This window comes from Gracilinanus agilis, chromosome 4 (genome assembly GCF_016433145.1).
Source record: "Gracilinanus agilis isolate LMUSP501 chromosome 4, AgileGrace, whole genome shotgun sequence".
In the NCBI taxonomy this organism is placed as follows: Eukaryota; Metazoa; Chordata; class Mammalia; order Didelphimorphia; family Didelphidae; genus Gracilinanus; species Gracilinanus agilis.
In genome coordinates, this window is record NC_058133.1 from 507,414,415 (window position 1) to 507,427,455 (window position 13,041).

The window sequence follows — 13,041 nt, forward strand, 5'->3', positions numbered from 1 at the left end:
AGGGAGGGAGGGAGGGAGGGAAAGAGAGAGAAAAGAGGAAGAGAGAAAGAAAAGATAGGAGAGAGAAAACAGGGAAGGAGAGGCAGAAAAGAGAGGTGAGAGCAGAGTGGAGCATTTATTAAGCACTTACTAGATATTTACATTGTGCTAAGGACACAGTAACAAAGAAGCAAGACATTTCCTACCCCCAAAGATATTACATTATAATGGGGGAGATAGCATATAGTGGGAAGCAAAAAAGAGCTTTTAGCTTCTCCTTACTAAGACTAATCAATGCTGGGCCCCCTGCTCCTCCTCCCTCATCTTCTTTTGAATCTTTCCCAGAATCCATCCTTTGTTTCTCCTGCATCTTCAGTTCCTCCCTCTCTATTGGCTCCTTCCCAGTAATCTACAAACATTCCCAGGCAAGCTCTCCCATTTTTGAATCTTTCTACCTCTTCTGGCCACTGGCCCATCTCTCTCTCCCACTTCACTGATAAACTTCTGAAAAAAGTTGTCTCACAGGAAGCCTCTACTTCCCCTTCACCCTCTTGTGACCTGGCCTCTTTGCTCTCCACTTTCCCTGCCCTCCTCTCTCAAAGGTCAAAAATGACTTCCTCATCTCCAAATCCAATGTCTTCCATTCATTGTTGGTCTAATTTAGGATCAGAGAGTTAAATCCAGAAGGAGCCGCAGAGGTCATAGAATAAAACCCCTCATTTTACAGACTTGGAAACTGAGGCCTGGAAATGCTGTACTCCTTCATTTGACACTGCCTGAGTGACCTTAGGCAAGTCACTTAATTACCGGGGGAGGGGAGGGAAGGGACTCAGTTTCTTTTCTATAAAATGAGAGAATTGGACATGACTTGATCTAGATCAGTGATCCTCAAAGTGGCTGCTACCACCCCCTGGTGGGTGCTGCAGCGATCCAGGGAGGCAGTGATGGCCGCAGGTGCATTTATCTTTCCTATTAGTTGTTATTAAAATTGAAAAAAAAATTAATTTCCAGGGGGCTAAGGAATATTTATTCTGGAAAGGGGGCGGTAGGCCAAAAAATTTTGGGAACCACTGCTCTAGATGGTCTTTGAGATCCCTTTTCAGGTCTAGTCCTAGGCTCCTATGAATCCTTTTCTAAAGCAAATAATCCTTTTGTGATACAAGAAGCCTGGGGAGAGGTTTTAAAATGCCATTGATTTGTCTGGTCTGAAAAATCAAATTTTGCAGTGACTCCATCTGCTAATTAATGATAAGACTCTGCTTCCATTGGTCTCCTCTCAAGAACACAATTGAATTAACCAATGATCTGAGTGCTTTCTGGGTGCCCAATAACAGGGATAGAAGCAGCCTGCAGGAGAATATAGTTCCTGCATCTTTTGACAATATATGAAGACTGAAGGGGAAAGATGAGGAGAGATTGATCCATCAGGGGGGAAGGAGAGCTATCATGGACAAGAAATGAGAGTTGGAGGTTAAAGGCTTAGCCTGCTGGAGAACCCTGAAGGATGGAATGAGAAGCAGGACCATGGGAGGGGAAAGATTAGATGGCAGCCCTGACTTTGGCAAGGCAGGATGGAGTCAGCCTCCTGGAGCCAGTCATGGGGAGCTCTGAAAATGGAGGCTTCTCCTTGCAAGTTTCTGTCCCAAAGAGCCAGTACTACAGAGTGGAAAGAATGTTCTTCTGACAGCAGGAGACCTGAGTTCAAACTCTATCATAATACTTAGCATTAGAGTTCTGGATCTGGAAGAGACCTCAGAAGCCATAGTCTAATCCTCCTTCCCCATTTAATGGGGCAGGGGAAACTGAGGCCCCAGGGGCTAAGTGACATGGACTATGGGAATCTGAGACCTAGAACTCACAGGGACTTTAGAAGCTTAATTCAATCCCATCATTTTAGGAGGAGGAAAAAGGACCAGAGAGATTTCATAGGCTCATAGACCAGAGCTAGAAGTGATCCTTTGTTATTCAATGGTTTTTCAGTTGTGCTCAATTCTTCATGGCCCCATTTGGTGTTTTCTTGGCAAAGATACTAGAATGGTTTGTCATTTCCTTCTCCAGCTCCATTTTACAGATGAGAAAACAGAAATAAAGAGGGTGAAGGGACTTGCCAAAGGTCACACAGCTAATTAGTGCCTGAGGCCAGATTTGAACTCAGCAAGAGGATCCTTTCTGACTCCAGGCCTGGTGCCCTATCCACAGCATCACCTAGCTGCCCCATAAGGGGCCTAAGAGACAATTTTCTCCACCCCACTCATTTTACAAAGGAGTAAACTGAGGCCCATAAAAGTTAAACTATTTTCCCCATCTCTCAAAGAATGAAGTGACAGAAGAGGGATTTGACCTCAGTACCACGGCTCCAAGTTCCCTGTCTTTCCACTATATCCCATTGCCTTTCCATTTGCTATCACAAGGACATGTTCACTTTCTCTATGGTTCAATTATTCTTCTGCTTCAACTGTTTCTGCAATAGCATGCCTGACACAGTCTAAAAGGCTTTATGAGGCCTAAAGAACGAGAACTAAGCCGCTTGCCTCACTTGTCCAAGCACAGTTGCCTCCAGACCTCTATTGAGGAAAGGCCAGCCTTCCAGAAGGGCCCAGCCAGAGCAGAGATTTCAGAATGGCCTCGGCTCTTTCCTTGCCATGCCATCTCCAGGCCAGCAAACCAGACAATAAACCATAAAGAGAGTAAAATGGCAGACCACAGACTGGGCTTACTGTTGGGGTTGGAGTGCCACCATGGGACCACTTGAGCCAATCTCCCAAGCCTTTAAGACTCATTGTTCATTGTTTAAAGAAAAGCAAAAACTGAGGCCTCGGGGGCCCCCATGGGAATCACAGGATTGGAAGAGGTCTGGTAGAGGGTAGAATCCAGCCCCACTTGGCCATCGTCACCCCAGTGCCAGAATCAGGTCATTGCAACCTGGGAGATACCCACAGCAGCAGTCTGACCATTTTACTCCTCTGCTCAAAGAGCTCCCATGACTCCCTATTGTCTGTAAAATAACATACACTATGCTCCTCTGTTTTGCATTTCAAGTCCTTCACAATCTGGCTCCAGCTGACCTTTCCAGGTTTATAACCCCCTCCACAGTACAGATGTTCTAGCCAAACTGGACTACTTCAGCTCCCAGCTAGGTGCAGCCTCCTGGTGTGGAGTGAATGAATGCATGCATCAATGAATGCATGAGTCAATGAATCAATCAATGAATGGGGTGAGTGGAAGAAAGAATGCATGAATGAAGGAATGCAAAAATGTATGTGTGAATGAATGTAGTGAATGAATGCATAAATGCATGAATAAATGAATGAGTGAATGAATAGATCTTGGTCAAGGCACTCAAACTCCCTCAGTTTTTTCATCTATAAATGGGTACTACACAAATACCTGCCTCATAGGGCCTTTGTCAGACTCAAATGAGATAATATATGAAAAGTACTTAAATTGTGATATAAATATTAATGACTTAATTTTGAAAGCGCAAGATTCTCTCCTCTCCAGATGCCTGTGAAATTCCATCATGGACCACCCACTGACAATGATTGGCTGCTCCCATCCATAAGGATTTTCCCAGAATTCCCAAGGGAAGTAGATACCTCCCATAAAGAATCAGAAAAGGACTCCACCATCTCTGTCATTTCTGGCATGGCTCACCTTGGCGTCTTTAACCACCTTCCCCAAGGTCTTAGAGAGGATGTCTGCATACTGCTGAACTGTCAGAGCTTCTGCACTGAGACCCACAGCCTTGCCCAGGAACTCCTCCGGGGACCTGAAGATGCTGGCCACTGCTGGTCCAATGTCAGCAACAGAGATGCCATCCATGGGGATGTCCTTCATAGGCAACACTGGCCAAGAGGACAGAACAGTCAGTTATAACACACTCTCCCACAGCAGGTTCCTCCCACAATCCACTGGTCATTCAAATGCAGCTTGGGCTGGATATTGTCAAAATAAGTGGATAAATGCCACACATCTGTGGGAGACCACAATCCATCAGTAAGTATTTGTTAATCCCTCTCCTGGGCCAGGGGCTTTATTAGGCATTAAGGCTGCAAGGACAAAAGCCTGATGATCTGTGCCTCCAAAGACCTTGCCCTCCACTGGGAGAGACCACAAATGCACAAAATGAATGCAAGGTCATGGGTCAAGTATGTGGGAGTGAGAGCACCTGAGGGGAAGCAGAGGAGCTGGCCCCTGAGTTAAGCTTTCAAAGGATCTGCAGAGTCTAAGAGACAAAGGAAGAAGTCAACATTCCAGGTGTAGGAGAGAGAAAAAAGATCATGCAAAATGGAAAATATCCCCAAAGAAGCATCTCTGACTTTTCTGGATCCAGCCTCGCTGGCCACAGACTGTCTGTGCTCTAGAGTTGGCCACTAGGAGGCAGTGCAGTAAAATGGAAAGAATACTGCCTTTGAAATCAGAGGACTTGGGTTCAAGACTCACTTCTGACATTTAAGGTCTGTGTGATCTTGGGCAAGTCCCTATATCATCCTGGGCCTCAGTTTCAATGTGGCTAGACTAGATGGTCTCTGAATTTATGATGGCCTTCCCATCTAGTTCCCCCAGCCAGCCCTTTCACTGAAACCCCCATAACTAGAATCTTCCCTGAAGTCTTATTAATTGGTGTCCCCCACCCTGTGTCACCTAGGACATCAGAGGTAGGAAATTAATCGTATAATCTTCAGTGATACCTGGACCTCTTCCATACTTGGGACACAAATCTGTTATTCATATGGTCTCCTCCATTAGAATGATAGGCCCTAAAAGGCAGTGATTTGGGGTGTGATTCTTATGTCTTTGTATCCACAGGAGTTATTTAGCACAGTGCTGGACAGATCCCAGTGCTTAGTAGTGCCTAAGAGATACTAGTTTATTAGCATTTATAGAATGCTACACTTATGGATTCACAATTACAGAGAGATCGATTGATCGATTGTTCAGAGACTGCTTTGGAAGCCTCATCCTTTGGAAGTTCTGAAGCCTCGGATAGCCCCAGAAACTGCAAGAGATCATTCACTTCTTCATTCATTCAAAAATATTCCCTAAGCAAAGTACTGAATGCCCTGTTCTAGCTCCTTTCTCTTTTAACTGGCCTCAATCTGATATCTTGGGATCCTAGTTCTAGAGTTGGAAAGGACCTCAGGGACCCTTCAAGGCCAATTCTCTCATTTTACAGATGAAGAAACTGAGACCCAGTAAGGTTGAGTGACCTGCCAGGGTCCCATAGGTAGGAAATATCAGAGGCAGGATTTGAACCTAAGGCTTCAGACTCCAAATCCAGTGCTCTTTCCCACTATCCCACTTTGCCTCCCACACATCTTCTACATCTTCTATCTCTCTCCCTCACTCCGCCAGGATCTTACATGTAGGAATAGGGTTATAGACCTGCAGCTAGAAGGGAATTCAGGGGACATCTGGTCCAATCTCTCTCTCCCCATTTTATAGATGAAGGACTTGAGGCTAGAGAATGGTTTGTCCAAAGTAATGCAGTCAATGTCATAGGTAGAATTTAAATCCAAGAATATCTAAACCCATATCTAGACCTCTGTGCACATTGCCTTTCAATAAATATTTGGATGAACAAATGAATGAATAAATGAGTGAATGAATGATCTGCCAGCATTAATCCCTGCTATCTCCCCACGCCATCTTCTAACATACCCAAGTTGTAGTAGTCGCCATCAGATGCCTTCACAGGTTTCCAGATATTTAGGAAGTTTTCAAAGTAGGCTGATATCCTGACACTGGTCATGGGAACTCCAATGGACCAGAAATACTCTTCCACTTCCCCTTTCCCATCAAAGTGATGCACCTCCAGTTTTCCTTTGGTCAACTTCTTTACATTCTCCAGGCCACTGTATACCACATGCTTCAAGCCTAGTTGTTTACTGGCATCAGCCACCATCTTCCCCTGTGAGCCAAAAAAATAAAAATAAAAGGAATTTTCATTGCTTTTATTTTCATTTCTTTTTGTTCTTCTTTTTCAAAATTATTGCTCTAATGTCTCTTCCCTGATGATTGTTTTTATCCTCATAAAACCCATCAAATAAGAGAAAGCCATAGTAATGACTAAATATGGGACAGAGCAGATAACTGGCCTTGGACACAGTTCATGTTGCTTCTCAGATGTGCCCTGGCTAGGGGACCTTGGGCAGGACATTCCCTTCTCCGTGCCTCAGGCAACTAACTCCAGAAGGGGACAAACTTCAGAACAAGTATCTCTCTGCATTGGTGGAGAGAGTTCCTCCTCCAAGCCATTCCCTGAGCCAATGAAATCCCAATTTCAATTCCTATCCTATGGGGGCAGGGATCAGAAACAGACCAAAAGAGATGAAGGGAGAAGAGAGGGAGGAGCAGAAAACTGAAAATCCAAGAGAAAGGCAACAAATCATGGCAATAAAATGCATTATTTGACTTTGCCCACATAATTTCATTGGGCTGGAAATAATAAATATATTTTACCTAAGTATAACTTCAGATACTGAGAATTTAAATACTTGCAACCACTTCAGGAAATTCATTGTTTGAACTAATGGAGACCCAGTTGTACTCCTTACTGGGAGCTGTGCTTGGGGGAGAAGGGAAAGGTTAAAAATGAATGACACTGTGGGCAGCTGGGTAGCTCAGTGGAGTGAGAGTCAGGCCTAGAGACAGGAGGTCCTGGGTTCAAACCCGGCCTCAGCCACTTCCCAGCTGTGTGACCCTGGGCAAGTCACTTGACCCCCATTGCCCACCCTTACCACTCTTCCACCTAGGAACCAATACACCAAAGTACAAGGGTTAAAATAAAAAAATAAAAAAAAATGAATGACACTGAGCCTGCCTTCAAAGAGTTTTCAGTTTAGTCATTCAGAACTATCTGCTCCTAGAAGGGCATGGAGGAGGGAAAGAAGGGTACAATTGTTTATAAAGCCGTTATTTTGTGCCCAGCAATGTGCTAATGAAAATGGTCTGACTGCTAGATGACTGCATCATTCACAAAATGATTCACACATTTCTGTAGCACTTTGAGGTTTATGCATGTCCTCCTGGCATAGTGAATAGGAAGTTGGCTAGGGAACCAGAAAAGCCTGAGTTCAAATCCCACCTCTGACATATCCAGATCATGTGTCTCTGGTTTTCATCACTTCACCTCTATCTGCTTTAGCCAACTCTCACAGACTATAACTTGAAGAGAAGATGCCAACCTGTAATGATATAAGGAGTTCCCTCATCTGGGCAATCTCTCGTGTAGCTAGAAAATCACTCCCTAAGTTTGTCCTACCCCACATCCCATTTTACATGCACACTTTGTGTGATGGAGGACGATAGGAGTAAAAAGGTGTGGTGTGTGAGGAGATGTTGCTCTGTCTCTCTGGGTTGGAGCTGTGGTGAAAGACGCTCTTGAGTGGGAGCTCTGGTGCCTGCTGTGCTCCCAAGGGCTTGTGCGGGGTTTTGCAGGCTGCAGATTTTGGCTTCCTGATTTAGCTTAGGCAAAATAGGTGATATTTTCTGCCTCTTTCTTATATTTCCCTTTTTTCTATATCTCCATTTTTATCAAAAACTTAATTGTTAAGAGCTACTAACAGACTCGTGACTTGAGAGTTAATTTTATAAATGGCAACCACAATCTTTTTTTTTAAATTAATATTACATTTAAATAATTTTACTTTCATTTGTTACACTCTACAAAAATGAAGTCTTGTCCAATTCCTGCCACTTCTGTAAGGTTTATAAAATAGCTTCCTCACATCAAGTAGGACAGCCTTTATTTTACTCCAAGTGAAACCTCTCCTTTCTACAAAGTTCTACAGTCTTCACCCACCCACCCACCCCTCACAAAGTGCCATTGACCTCCTCTAGAAGAAAAATGTTTTGAAGACCTTCCAAACAACAACCCTATTTCCCACTGAACTTGCATTGTCTAGAATAACAGAGGGTGGCAAGGTCCTTTTCTCTTACTTCCCCAAATCATGAACCCCCTTCATTGATTTTCCAGCCACAGAACCCAGTTGGGTAAACAGGTCCTTCTTTTTCCCAAAGGCAAAGTTGCCCAGGAATTATCATCCCTTTTCTAAAAGTCTAGCACTCTTGAACTTAGATTCAGCCATATGGCAACACTCAAGGCTGGTGGTGCCAAGAAATCTCCCTTCTCTGGGTAGAAGGCTAGATTCTTGGACAATGATGCCTATATTTGACATCTTCCTGCTTTCACAAAGTAGGTTGGGTTATTCAAAAACGAACTAGGTCCCTCCTCAGGCCAAGTGGGCAGGTACATGCTTACTTACTTCTAGTGTGCCTTTATAGGAACTCTCTTAGAGCCCCAACCACTGCACTCTGTAACTCTAGGGAAATCCATTCTTGGGCACTGTTCTCTTGGGCTACACACAAGCCCATGGTGATTCCAGATATGTGATTGTACTGAAAGCACATCAATGTCCTTGAGAGGCAGGGGAGAAAGAAGTTCCTTCTCCCATACCATATACTAACATTCTGCCATCCAAGAAAAAGACAAAAGGGACAAGAGTAGTCTTTTCTATCACTCTCATTTACATACCAAAACAAACAAGAGGGTCTTTAACAAGACCATCCTCATGAGTCCCAACCAGTCAGCCATCTTGGGAATAGCCCCAATCATTAAGAAACAATCAGAAATGAGAAATTGTCCTTTCAAGGGGCCAATGCACATGTATACTCTATAGGGCAGTGATGGCAAGCCTTTTAGAGACTGAGTGCCCAAACTGCAACCCTCATGCTGCATGTGAGCCAGCCCCTTACCCCAGAATGGGAAGGGAGGAGGTGCTCCCATTGGGCTGCTAGGCAGAGGGGCAGGTGATGTGAAAAATGTCCTCAGGTGTGATGGAGAGGGGGAGGGGAGCAGCCCCTCTTGTATGTGTGCCATAGTTTCACCAATATGGCTATAGGAGGAGAGATATGTTTAATTAAATAAGGGAACTCTGCCTCATCATCACTTCTTTATCTTGGTTAGAGTAAGAACCATCAACTTTAGGTACCAGATAAGAATTAGATGAAGTCAATATGAAGTCGTAAGAATTTACAAAAATTGATTGTACTCTTACTGGGGCATAAGGCCAGTCTACTTCAGCACTGGACAACAACTGCCCAGAACCCTTTCCTTTGATGAGCATAGGCCTGTTCCCTACCTGTTTCACTTCCTTCTCTTTGCTGAAGTCATCCCAGAAGTTGGTCACCAGAAAGGCTCCATAGGCACCTTTAAGGATTCCCTTCAGGGACTCTTGGTCATTCAGGTCACATTTCACCACCTCAGCTCCCAGTTCTTTTAGGGCCAGGGCAGAAGGTCTGGTCACATCCCGAGTCACTGCTTTTACAGAAAAGTCTTTGCCCTCCATAATGGCTCTGGCCACAGAACCACCCTGAGAACCTGGTAAGGAGGAAAATAAACAAATGAATAAATGATTTGATAAATGAATGAATGAATGAATGAATGAACAAAAATGTAGGCATATACATGTGTGTATATTCAGGTTGTATATGTATATATGTATATGTGTACATGAGGGATCAGAAAGAGATGCTCTCAGAACCCTTGACTTGGGGTCAGAAATTATTGGTATTTGTACCAATAATTGCTGGAGTAGCCAGATGGTATAGTGGGGAGAAGGCTGGGCCTGGAGTCAGGAAGACATCTTCTCTGAGTTCAAATTTGGCCTCAGACTAGCTATGTGACCCTGGGCAGGTCAATTATCCCTGTTCATCTCAGTTTCCTCATTTATAAAATTAACTGAAGAAGGAAATGGCAAACAACTCCAGTATCTTTGCTGAGAAAGTCCCAAAAGGGATCTCAAAGAATCAGAAACAACTGAGCAACAACAACCAATGATTTCTAGTTGTGGTAAGTCGTTCCACTTTTCTGATGTCCGATTCCTCATCTCTAAAATGGGGCTAGTAATACAAACCCTACCAAGAGGTTGGGTTGAAGCATTTTATTCCCGTCTTTCCCTACCTCTGTCCCTACTATATTTATATAAAAAGGATTTCTAAGAAGCAAGTGGCAATATGTAACAGAATAAATGTGGTCTTAATCCATTGAGCTCTCCTTTCAAGTGCCCCTATTGTCCTCTGGATACCTCCCTCAATCCCACTCTGCTTTAGCCCTCTTATAGTAGTACCTGAGATAATGGATATAAAGTACTGTACAAATGCTAATTATTAGTATCAGCAACAGCCTATAGCAATAATGGCAAACCTTTTAGAGACTATGTGCCATGCTCTGCCCCCCATCCCTGACTGAGTGTTGCATGCACCCCACCCCACCCCCTTACCCCATACAAGGATGGGAGAAAGTATTCCCATTGGGCTGCTGGACAGAGGAACAAGTGATGTGAAAGAAATGTTATCAGGCATAGTGGAGAAAGGGAAGGGAGCAACTCTGCTGGAGTCCCTCTGCCTTTCTAGTAAGGAACTCTGGCGGGCAACGGCATGTGTGCCCACAGAGAGCACTCTGCGTGTCCTCTCTGGCACATGGGCCATAGGTTTGACATCATGGGCCTATAGTGACTAGTCTGAAAATGACTTTATTACCTGAGTCATCTACTTTGTTTCTACTTTTGTTAAGTGACTTCCCCAGGTTCATATGGCTGGTAAAGTATCTGAGGCCATATTTGAACTCATGAAGATGAATCTTCCTGACTCCAAGCCCAGTGCTCTACCCACCGTACCACCTAGTTGCCCCTGTGCCACCAAGCTGCCCTAGTAATTATTGGTGCAAACATGCTAACCCAAGAATTCTGACCCCAAGTTGTGTTCTAAGCGCATCTCTTTCTGATCCTTCTACATAAATATATATACACATATACACATACACATACACACACAACCTATATACATGCATGCACAGAGAAGTATATTGGGAGATGTTTAACAACCAGGCTAGGTGGGATTGGTGAGGTGGGGAGTCTATATGCCCTCCATTTTTTACTTTCATCTGCTTTCTTAAGTCTAGAACAATGAACAAAACAAGAAATCAAGCCAGACTTGCAACAGTTGCTGATTTCTGAGACATAATCATTGACAATGAAAACTGAACAATCTTTTCTGCTTCAAAATGCCCCCAGTAGTACCACTAGATCCAGCTAAGATGCTAAGCCACAAGGTGTTAGTTAATGAAGTAGAACACCTGGGAGCTAGGAGAGCAGGGACTGAATTTAAATTGGAGACTCAAAAATGAAAAGCTTGGCAACCCAATGGATCCCAGCTAAAGTGTCCAAAAAGCTGTGGATTGTCAATGTTATAATTTGATGAAAGGGTCCCTTCAAGAAGACTTCTTCTTCTCATGCTTTTCTAGTACTTCTAGCTCTAACCCTGGGCGGTTGGTTTCCACAGCTAAAGTCTAAGAACTTCACCAGGAAGGTCAGCTCCTTCATTGATGCCATTTCCCCAGTACTCACAGAAGCAGCAGTGCTGGCTCATAGCATCACTGTTTCCTTTTCCAAATACTCACAGACCATCCTTTTAAACCAGGTTCGAAAATTTTATTAGGAGGGAAAATGAAGCTATCTGGGCCTATGATTTATGGAGTCCATCCAGCTGAACCTGGAGCCAGGAAGACCCAAGTTTCACTTGGTCTTAGAAATTTACTAGTTGGGTGACCCTGGGAACATTATTTCATCTCTGTTTGCCTCAGTTTCCCCAACTATAAAATGACCTCTAAGTTCCCTTTCAACTGTAAATCAATGATCAATCTCTTGAGGAAGGTACTAGTACTATAATTTATATCTTATACATGATGAAACTGAGACTTAGATAGGTTGGGACTTTCCCAAGACACACAATAGATCATTAATATCTGAGGGGGAACCTAAACCTGGATCTTCCTGACTAAATCCAGCTCTCTATCCACCACTCTACCCTGCCTCTCCTAGCTTTATGCCAGAAAGATATATCTCCTAGCTCTTTCCATTCACCTCATATTTCTACGTATGCATTTTCTTATTTCTCTTCCACCTCTGAAAGTGGAGGGAAAGGGAGAACTGAAGACATAGCCTACCTTGTTAAATAAAGCACAGGTTTCCAGGGCATGATCCAAAGAAAAATAAACAAAGGAGAGGAAAAAAACCCATCAGGGAACATTTCCTGAAAGCACATCAGATTAATTTTCCTTCTTGCTGCCAATACCAGAAATTCAAGTGGATTCTTTTGTTAAAGTTCTCTAGGAGAATCATAGTTTGAAAACTGGAAAGAAACTTAGAGATCAATGAGTCCAATCCCCTCTTGTTTGACAGATGAGGAAACTGAGGACCAAGAAGGCTTAAAGACCTGCCCAAGGTTGAACAGGGATATCAAGTCCAACCCTCCTCCCATTTTATAGGTGAAGAAACTGAGATCCAGAGGTTGAGGCTTGCCCAAGGTCATGCAGGTACTAAGCAGGAAATATTTGAACCCAGGTCCTATGCCTTATCTGCCTCTGCTCTTTCCACATGCCATGCTCATACAGTAGTCCAATAAAAGACAACCTAAACCTTTCCACATCTGAGGAAAGTCTGGACTGTCAGAAGCATGAACAAAATCTTCAGTCAACCTTCCACCCATTGGAAAAATAGAATCTTTGTTACCTGTTGCCCCAAACACAACGATGACTTTCTTGCTTGCCATGGTTCTGGACTTAAGAGCAGTGGAAGGAGAGAGTGTGAGAGGTTTTCCTTTATCTAGCTTCAGCACCAAACTAGAGTCCCGCCTTTCATGTCAGTGCATGTTAGAACCTCAAATTGCCCCACCTATCCTTGCCTTATTCTCAAACAAAACAGAATGGGAGGGACTCAGTGTCTTTTCTTACTCACTATGACAATGCAGTTTTCTAGATTAATTAACCCTAGAGTCAAGAGGTATCTGGGTTTGAATCCCACCACAGGTACTTTCCTCTGTGACCCTGAGCAAGTCAATTGATTTCTGTAGGTTTCAGTTTCTTCATATAAGTACAAGGATACTTGTAGGTATAACTAAGACAAGAGACTTGGGGCTTTCCACCAGGGCTCCAAAATTTAGAGAACACAAATTGCATTATATATACTCTTTCAAGCAATAAAAATAACTGAACTTAGCATC

At 43.6% G+C, this 13,041-nt stretch overlaps 1 protein-coding gene across 1 annotated transcript in view; it reads right to left on the bottom strand.

Moving 5' to 3' along the window:
- The window catches only part of LOC123243642 (nmrA-like family domain-containing protein 1), a 15,710-nt gene extending 3,119 nt beyond the window's left edge, over window positions 1-12,591 (bottom strand). The window contains exons 1-4 of the mRNA XM_044671665.1: window positions 12,552-12,591; window positions 9,123-9,361; window positions 5,641-5,890; window positions 3,634-3,824 (exon numbers count right to left, since the gene is read on the bottom strand). Of these exons, the coding sequence (XP_044527600.1) occupies window positions 3,634-3,824; window positions 5,641-5,890; window positions 9,123-9,361; window positions 12,552-12,591 (720 nt within the window). The remainder of the gene's footprint in view (window positions 1-3,633; window positions 3,825-5,640; window positions 5,891-9,122; window positions 9,362-12,551) is intronic.
- Between the last annotated feature and the right edge of the window lie 450 nt (window positions 12,592-13,041).